This window comes from Panthera tigris, chromosome A3 (assembly GCF_018350195.1).
Source record: "Panthera tigris isolate Pti1 chromosome A3, P.tigris_Pti1_mat1.1, whole genome shotgun sequence".
Lineage (NCBI taxonomy): Eukaryota > Metazoa > Chordata > Mammalia > Carnivora > Felidae > Panthera > Panthera tigris.
In genome coordinates, this window is record NC_056662.1 from 118,122,794 (window position 1) to 118,132,408 (window position 9,615).

At 48.8% G+C, this 9,615-nt stretch overlaps 1 protein-coding gene across 2 annotated transcripts; it reads right to left on the reverse strand.

Moving 5' to 3' along the window:
• Positions 1-686: 686 nt before the first annotated feature.
• On the reverse strand, positions 687-9,056 carry CENPA (centromere protein A). Of its 2 annotated transcripts, XM_042982324.1 has the most exons (4): positions 8,774-9,056; positions 3,631-3,740; positions 3,032-3,109; positions 687-2,714 (listed from the first exon to the last, which is right to left on the reverse strand). In XM_042982324.1, exons 1-4 carry the CDS (start codon positions 8,865-8,867, stop codon positions 2,580-2,582), a joined length of 417 nt encoding a protein of 138 aa, XP_042838258.1. In that variant the 5' UTR covers positions 8,868-9,056; the 3' UTR covers positions 687-2,579. The 2 variants fall into 2 exon arrangements, with proteins under 2 accessions (XP_042838258.1, XP_042838259.1); XM_042982325.1 differs by lacking the exon at positions 3,032-3,109.
• Between the last annotated feature and the right edge of the window lie 559 nt (positions 9,057-9,615).

The window sequence follows — 9,615 nt, forward strand, 5'->3', positions numbered from 1 at the left end:
CTGAACCACAGAGGGGTTAGGAGGCGGCCAGTTGTATTCCCAGGCTCTCCTGCAGCTGCTTCTGGTTGCCAGTGGAAGATGCTGGTGGGGGCTGGAAGGTGGGAGGAAAAAGGGGAGGTTTTTCTTCTGCGGTTTGGCAGGGCCTGTGGCAGAAGCAGCAGAGGAGAAGGGCATCCTTGGGGTCAGTGGTGGCTCCAGCAGCACCGGATGGAGCAGGGGCTCCCCGAGTTCCTGGTCAGTAAGCAGCAGGTGCGGCTTACACGGCGCTGGTGGGGGTGCTTCTGGCAGAGCACCTGCGGTGGGGGCTGTGGATGCCAGCAGCTTCCTGATCTTTGGGTAGTATCGTCTCTTCCCAGCTGCTCTTCCAGCCCTCCTGGTGTTATTTAACCAGTCCTTTCCACTAAGTTCTTCTTTGTTGGAAATATCCAGGTTGGTTTCTGGGTTTTTTTGTTTTGTTTTGTTTTTTGAGTGAACACCGATTGGGATGCTACAATAAAGAAATATTTACAAAACTAAGAGTACTTAGACATTAAAAATGTGAAAGCAGAAATAAAATCGAACGGAAAGGTTAAAGATGGTGATGGAATCACCCAGAAAAACAAACGCAGAACTCCAACAATGTTAAGTACTGTTTATAGTAAACTGTAACATTATTATATAACATTATCATGATTTAAATTACTTATTCTGGTGTTACCCAGTAAATACTACTTGGTGGGTCCTGCCTGGCGTGTGACCAGTGTTGCATGTGTGTCCTGGGTAGTACATTTTATTTATTTATTAAAATAAATTTTTTTTTTTTTTGGAAAGACGGTTCCATGCCTGACCTGGGCTTGAACTCACAAACCCCAAAGTCAAGAGTTGCATGCGTTGCTGACTGAGCCAGCCAGGCAACCCTGCTTAGTACAATTTAAGAGAGGAGACAGTCTTCTAATTAATACTCTGACAAGCATTTTAAATATATTCATTGACAGATAAGCGTTATTCAGATGTCTGCATAAATAGGAATTGATGTTGAACAGGAAGAAGTTTTTCCAAAGGGCTAAAGTTTATTCAATGATAGAACTTGGTCCTTCCCTTCAGCTAGTCTTGGAATTTGGTTGCCAGGCATATCCGTGTCAGAAGTCCACCCTCGCTAATCGTTTCCGTCACACGCAAAATCTTAAAAGCCTACTGGTGGCGCTTTCCATTTCTCTGCAAACTTCTTACACTGCTTTCAGTTATGACAACGGAAGGGCAACGTTTTTATCTGCTCATACATACTCTACTCCACGGGAGGCAAAAACACACCCCTCAATTCTCTTGTTTAAAGAGTGGCTACTTGCAAAACAGCGTACAAATGAAGAACTGAACATTCACACATACGACACGTAGTATCTCTATACGCTGTAACTGAAACTTTGCTTTACATTTTTGCCATTAAAGAATTAGTCTAATTTTTATTCTCTCTCCGCAAAGTAGTTATAAAAAACACTTGTAAAAACTTTGAAAAGGCGCTTTACAATCCTGGAACGACAAATTCTAAAGTATAAAAATGAAGACACGTCTTCTAGGATTCACAAAGAAGGATAAAATAAAACCTGCAAGCTAGAATTTCTGAATGCCTTTGATAGGAATTTGCTAAAAGGAACCAGAACGTCAGAACTTAAAGATTTCCTATTTTAACCTGAATTGGGTTTTTAAAAAGCTACACACTTGTGGACAGGTGAAGCTCACACGAGAACTGGCCGCCGCCGCTAATGATGACAGTAACCGAGGGGCAGGGACGTAAGCGCTAGGCGTGCCCGGCTCTTCCTGCAACCGATGGAAGCGGTTGGCTTTTATTTTTTTCCCTTATGTTTTAAAGAAAAGTAAATATACATCGGGCAAAAAATTTAAACGGTGCAGGAAGATCTAAAACCATAAGGAAATATCCTTTTTTCCCATAACCCAGAAAATCTGAGGTCTTCAAAATCATTCAGCAGTCATGTGAATAATTTGCAAACCGAAGTGAACCTTGGAGTCTCATTAGCTAAAAAGAACTCTGAGTCCTTTGGAATGATGTTGATTTTCTCACAGATCACCTCTGTTACAGAGGAAAACCACGTAGCCTTCTCCTTCTTAAAACAACCAGTTACAAAAGCAACAAGTCCAGGCATCTCCTCGCACTTCGTGGATCGGTTCTTGGCTCCGGACAGAGTCCCTGGTATCATCCCTGAAATTCAGGCATCACATTTGACACCAAACAAGACATTTTCAAAAGTTAAGAAAACCTCTTCTTAATCAAAACGAGTCATCTGGTCCTTGTGAGATAGAGGCTGAACTCTGACAGATTCATGTCGCCTGGTGATTACTAAATAGATAAAGATCTTTATTCAACATTGTACAAAAGCGCATGAGCCATAGAATCCCAAGCGCTCAAGCTAAAACCAAGTCGAACCTTTCCTAGAGAACAAAGCGAAGGTGAGACAGCAAGGGACCAAGGATGGAAACTCCTTCAGAGCAACTCCCATCCCGGCGACGAGACGCTGGGTGCTTCCTCCCCAGAGAGCGCTCTCTCCGGCAAGCAGGAAAGGCTTACAGAGACAGGTGGCGGGAGCTCAGCCAAGCCCTTCCTGAATGCCTCGGATCCTCCTGGCCAGCTGCACATCCTTCGGGAAGAGAGTAACGCGGCCGGCATGTAAGGAGAGAAGATAGGCGTCCTCAAAGAGATGAACCAGAAATGCTTCTGCAGCCTGGGGGCAGAAAGACAAGTCCAAAGACTGCCACATGGGAGGGAGGGGGCATGTGCTGCTGTTCTCTTGGAGCCCTGCTGCACCTTGTCTCCGAGGGCTCGCGGGACTGTGTGAAAGACCGTCACAGAACGAGGGGGAACCCTGCCTGGGAATCCTGCTACCAGCAAATGAGGATCCGGCCTCCAAACCCAGGCGTTCCGTGATGCTCTCTCTCAGGAGGCAAGAGTCAGCGCATGACATTCCTCGGGCAGCCCCGTGGATTTCCAGAGTGCCTTTCTCCCATCGTCACCCAGCTGTACCTCGGCCCCCCTTCTTACCTCTTGTAGGGCCAACAGGGCCTGGGCTTGCCAGTAGAAGTCCACACCACGAGTGAATTTAACACATATCTCTCTTGCCTGTGAAGGAGTGGGGATGGTTGGGCGGGGGGGGGGGGCAAGGGAGAAGGGGAGTGTGGGGAGGAGTGAAGAGTTAAAGAAGAGAGATTCAAGCGAAGACGGACTCTCTCCATGAGTTTCCATGAATCTTCACTTCTATTACACCTTCCTGCCCCTTAATCTTAGAACCTAAGCAGTAGCCGGTGTCAACTCCTGGGAGCTTAGGAACTGGTATGTCTCCTATGGGTGGTGGGGAGAGGGGGAGGCAATCTCCCCGGGCAGGAAGAGGGATCAAAGCGGGGATGGATGAGAGGGCTCCTATTTATATAATCCAAGAACACGGTTTCAGAGGTGGTAGGGTTAGAAATTGATTCCATGAAGAACCATAAGGAGCCCTTGGCGGATGCATGCTTTCAAAAGGTGAAGAGTCCTCTGCCAGGTTGGAGGGGAGGACCCCTAGCCATTCAGACAAGAGATGATGAGGTCCCCAATACCTGGGGGATTTAAAGAAAGAAGGCAGCACGGGGGTTGGTGGAGCTCACCAGGCGGCCAAAGGGGCTCTTCCTTAACAACAGGTCTGTGCTTTTCTGAAGCTTTCGGATCTCCTTCAGAACCCGACTTCTCCGCGGACCACGCTGACGGGAGGAAGCGCCTGAGCAAAAAAGTTCGGTCATAGAGTGTAGTGGTCAGTAGGTGGGGCCTCGCAGCCTGCCTGAGATAGGCAAACTGTCAGATCACTAGTCTGTAATACGCTCCACAGAAGCGGGCGTTCCGGTCCATTATTTCCTGCCATTATATTCAGCAACTAGAAATAGCAGTTAGATGCCAAACAAATATTTGTTCAATGAACGCGTGATCCTTTGAGGGTATTCTCTGAAACGCCAACTCTTTTCGTGAAGCCTCTCCTGATTCCCAGTCCCTTCCAAAATGATAGGTTACCTCCCTCCTCTGAGCCCCCTGCTACTTTGGGCATCTCCTCTACCTTTGCCATCTAGGTTGGAAACTCAGTGATTTTGTGTTCAGGTCTATTTTTAGAGCTGGAAGGAACTGGAGAGGTTATCTAGCACAACTCTCTGTCTCGGTTATCCTGAGGCGGAGAGGTGAAGACAATTAGCTAGAGCTTATGTGTGGCCAAGAAGGGACCTCAGATTTGGCATAACTCAGTGCCAGGGCTGGGTCACTGGGCTAATGGAGCCAGAGCCTTTGGCCTGGTTCCAGCCACAACAAAAAAGAAAAAAGATCTTAAAATATTCCCCAAAGTAGAGGTCAAAAAGCCAAACTCTCTGATCTGAAATTAAAAACCCAAGAAAAAAAAATCTTCTAACTCAAGGAAACTTAATTGAAATTAGACTATTTATTTATTTATTTTAATGTTTATTTTTGACAGAGAGACAGAGAGACAGAGCGTGAGCAGGGGAGGGGCAGAGAGAGAGGGAGACACAGATTCCGAAGCAGGCTCCAGGCTTCGAGCTCCTAGCTGTCAGCACAGAGCCCGACGCGGGGCTCGAACTCAGGAACCATGAGGTCATGACCTGAGCCGAAGTCAGATGCTCAACGGACTGAGCCACCCAGGCGCCCCTGAAATTAGACTATTTAGAAATGAATCAAAAGTCTACATCTCAAAACTTATGAGATGCAGCTAAATAGTACTAGAAGAAAATGTACAGTCTCCAGATTGATTCTCTATTAGAAAACAAGGATGTTAAAAGACAGCTAAGTGTTCAACTCAAGTGTTAACAACAGAATTATTAAAATAAACCAAAAGAAGACAAGCAAATATTCAAGATAATAAAATAAATTAATGAAAAAGAAAATAAAACAAAAAACAATACTGTTGCTAGGTCAATAAAAACAAGGACCAACAAAAATGAATGAACCTCTCATAAGCTGAACAAAGAATAAAAAAAGAAAGAAAAAAAACATGAAAATGAACATTTTGAAGGATAAAATTGTTTCAGAAATGTTATTCAAGGGGCATCTGGGTGGCTCAGTGGGTTGAGTGTCCGACTTCGGCTCAGGTCATGATCTCGCAGCTCGTGAGTTCGAGCCCCACGTCTGGCTCTGTGCTGACAGGGCAGAGCCTGGAGCCTGCTTCCGATTCTGTGTCTCCTTCTCTCTCTGCCCCTCCCCACCTCGTGCTCAGTCTCTGTCTCTCAAAAAATACGTAAACATTAAAAAAAAAAAAAAAAAAAGAAATGTTATTCAGGGTCCAGTCAAGGAGAGAGAAGCAAACCAGTAGTTCTGCGGAAGGGATTTCATAGTGAACTAATTACAAAGTGTTAGAAGAGCTGCATGAGCAGATGGGGCCAGTGAGACAATCCAGAGACACCTGGGCCACACAGCTGGCCCTGGAGACTGTATCTCTGGTGGTGGGGAATATGGGTCAGAGAAACAGGGGCAGTGTCCAGGGGACTGGGGACATTTAGGAGAAAGAGGGAGGCCTCAACTTCAGGAGTCAAGCTGCTGGCATCTGCCTCTCCCGACCACTGGTCCACAATCCATGGTCATCTGGAGGCAGCCTTTAACAGACCGGCGCAGCAGTCGCAGAGAATGGAAAGATTAGCACAACTAGGTATCACCCGTGCAAGAAGGACAACACTGCGGAAGGAACCGAGCTCAGCAAATAACCAATGCTGGAGGAATCTGAGTGAATAGAGAAAAAAGACTTTGAGAGCCATATATGTAATAACCTCAGAGGGGTAAGAGAAGGCATGTAATCTATGTCCCAGAACAAGCGGTTATGAAAATGATCATGGGAAAGATCCCATGATCTTTAAGCGGTTAAAGATCACGGGAAAGAACTGGGATTAAATATTCAGTAGTTGGGGGGCACCTGGTTGGCTCCGTCTGTAGAGCATCTCGATCTCATGGTTGTGAATTTGAGCCCCTTATTGGGTGTGGAGCCTACTTTTTTTTTTTTTTTTTAAACATTTATTTATTGTTGAGAGACAGAGAGAGACAGAGCATGAGCAGGGGAGGGGCAGACACAGAATCCGAAGCAGGCTCCAGGCTCTGAGCTGTCAGCACAGAGCCCAACGGGGGTTCAAACCCATGAACCGCGAGATCATGACCCCAGCCGAAGTCAGATGCTTAACTGGCTGAGCCACCCAGGTGCCTTCGTGGAGCCTACTTTCAAAAAAAAAAAAATTCAACAGTTGGGTCTGGCAATGCCAACATAAGGAGTTGGGATTTGATCCTAAATAACAGGGAGCTGAGGGAGTCGGAGAGGTGATCTCCTTACATTTTAAAGAGGAGTCCACCTGCAGTGTAAGGAAAGAACTGAAAAGAGACAAGAGTGGAAGTGGAGCGCGGTCAGGTTAGGGTGCTGGTGGCCGGGACTAGCTGGTGGGAGCAGAGATGACAAGTGGTGCGATCAAGGATGTGATCTGGAGGTAGAATTGCTGCAGCTTACTTGTATACGGGGACAAGAGAAAAGAACGTCTCCCAGGGTTCTGGCTTGAACAGCTGCGGGTGGGGAACGTGCCTGTGCCACTTGCCGAAATGGGGAAAACCAGGGCTGCAGAGGTTGGAAGGGAGTAATCAAAAGTTCAGCTTCAGACAGGTTGCACCAGACGTAACCACGAGCTCTCAGGCAGAAAGGCAGCTGGACACAGGGATGTGGAGTCAGAGGAGAGATCTGGGCTGGACACGTAAATGTGAGCGCCGTCTGTAGGGGTGGTATGCAGAGCCACAGGACGGGATGAGACCACATGGGGGGCCGGGGGGGGGGTGTGGGGTGGGGAGAAAGGAACCGGACAGCAAGGAAGTCCAACATCAAGTTGTTAAAGAGGTGACACAGACAGTAAAATACACCAAGCAGGAACTGCAGGGTGTGTGGGTCACGGACGCCAAGGGGATAGAGTGTTTCCAGGAGAAAATGGCCCGCTGTGTCCAATGCTTCTTGGAGCAAGAAAAGGACACAGGCATGTCTATTGGATTTAGCAACACTAAAGTAGCTGGTGACCCTGACAAGAGGACTTCAAGTGCACCAGAAGGAAGGGAAGTAGTTGTGGGGGGTCAGACTGGAATGGGTTCAAGGGTGCCTGGGAAGAGGGGAGACACACGTGTGTGTACTCTTACCTCTGGCTATTTCTAAAAAAGGTAGCTATGAAAGGCAGTAGAGAAAAATGGGGAGTATGCGAGAGGCAGGGAAGGTAGGGGCAGGAAACACCCCTGCCCTTTTTCTTTAGACAGAGCATTTGTGGAATGCCAATGTGGGGAGTAAGAATGTAATTCTAAATGCAGGTGGAGAGGATAAGAGAAAGCCCAGGGACGGAGAGAGAAAAATATGACCAAAAGCCCAGGTAGGAGGAGTGGTTTTTGCTAGGAAGGGGATACGTGGGTTCTCTGCTGTGAGAAGACAAGGGAATGCAGTCTGGAGGCTTCTTATTTCCTCAGTGAGGCAAGCATGAGACCAGGTCATCATCAGCTGAGCGTGAGTGGGGCGGGGGGCGGCTAGAGTTGTAGGAATTTGAAGAAGAAAAACAAAGGTGTGGAATAGTCACTGGGGAGAATGGAAGAGCCGGACTGCCAGACAAGTGCAGGGGGACTGCCAGGAAGCGTGGAGATAAACCAGGCATAGCAGGATGCTTCCATATCACAAAGCAACAGCAAACACACTTAACAGCACCCCGTTAAAATCAGGAACGGGACAAGGATGGCCAAAACGCTGCTCGTATTTCAATACTAATCTCAGGGCCTCCTTAGTACAATACACTACGAAATAAAACGTGTAAAAATGAAAAAGGAGACTCAGAGGTCCTTATCTGCAGGTAATATAATAGCCTACTTAAACATTTCAGTTGAAGTAACTGAACGCTAGTTAGAACTAACGAGAGAAGTCAGCAAGTTGCCTGGATGCAAAGGTTATTAACGTTCAGGAAAGAAAATAACCCAGAATATATTTTTTTCACCCTGCTCTTAACTATGTGGCAGAAGACAAGTAAAGCAGTTGTTGCCACAAAGGCACAGCTCTCGCCCCGTGGGTCTGCCACCCACCAGACCTCAGTACAGAAACAGGACCACAGACCAGTCTTCCTTCCCAGCCCATGATCTCAGGAAGAGAACAAGGCGAGAGCACTCTACTTAAGGCCCAACACAGCCCTTAATGAAGAAAAAACAAAAATACATACAATACCTGGAAGGGCACCTTCTAAAAGTACAATAGTTCTTTGAAATGGTCACAAAAAGCGGACAAGAACTTTGCAATTTAAAAAAGCACAAACACTTATTTTTTAAAACTCCTGTCTGCTGGAGCAAGCCGTGTGTGACCTTGTTCAAGTTACCCGGCCTGCCCGCGCGTCAGTTTTCTCGTCTGTAAAATGGGCACACTATAAAGTTGAGGTAATTCACGTAAAGAGTTGAACACAAGGTCTAGTTGGTGGTAAGTACTCCATAAATGCTAGTAGTAAGAATTAATATTAGGAGCCAGGCCGCCTGGGCCAGCCCTTTCTCCCCCCCGGAACTGCTTTCCCCGGTTCCCCGCTGGGCCTGCACTGGGCCGGTCCGAGCAGATGCTCGCCGGCCGCGCGGCTGTGCCCGCCCGCAGAGGAGCGCCAGCCGGAGACTCGAACCCCGGACTCCGCCCGCGAGCTCGGTGTTCTGCTCCGTGAAATGGGCACGCGGATGCGGCCGTGCCCACCCCTCACCCCGGCTGCTCGAGGGCGAGGGGCCGCGGCCGGTTACCTAAGGAGGGGCCCCGCCGGGGGGGGCTGGGGGTCGGGCTCGCGGTGCGCCTCTTCGGGACTTCGGGTTTGCGGCTCCGGCGGCGCGGGCCCATGGCGGGCGCGGAGGGTGGCTGCCCCGCGGCTTCTTCTCGGCCTTCGGGGTCCGGGGACAGAGGCTGGCGTCCGGGAGAAGCCCGGGAGCGTCCTGGCCGCGTGCCCCGACGGGGTGCGTGCTCGGCCGCTCCCGGCGCCTCCGCGGTTCCAAGTTCCCGCACCACTGATTCACTGGCGGCGTTTTTTAAAACCCGAATTCAGCAACTCTCAGTGGCTGCCTCTGGAACGCCCCTGGCGCAGAGCGACTGCGGAGAGGACCAATCAGGGCACAGGACGGAAGGCTAGCGGCGCGCGGTGATAAGAGGAGAGCGCGGGGCTGTGGCGGTTCGACGGTAGGAATCAGCCAATGGGAACTTGGAGAAATGAAGGGAGGCGGGAACTTCTCCCGCTGTCTGCTTGCTTGTGGCGCTCATTTTTGAGTGCCCAGTGGTCCAAAAAGGAAAGCTCTATTCTGAAGATGGAGACGGTGAGTTAGTAGAACACGTTTCTCTAAAAAAATCACTTTGCTCAGACATTTTATGTTTTGCCCTGTCACCCCTGAGGTGGCTTTTAAACAAGAGGAGGCAGATTCATACGAGAATGTGACAACCACATGTCGCCCCTGTGACCCTCCCAGGAACACCCCACGAAAATGGTTCAGAAGCCAGTTTAACTGCATGGACGTTATTGATGACTGGGGTCGCGGGGCAGCCAGGATCCGGGCTCTGGATCACACTCTGCAGCGCTGCAATGGAATCCTCCTAGAGA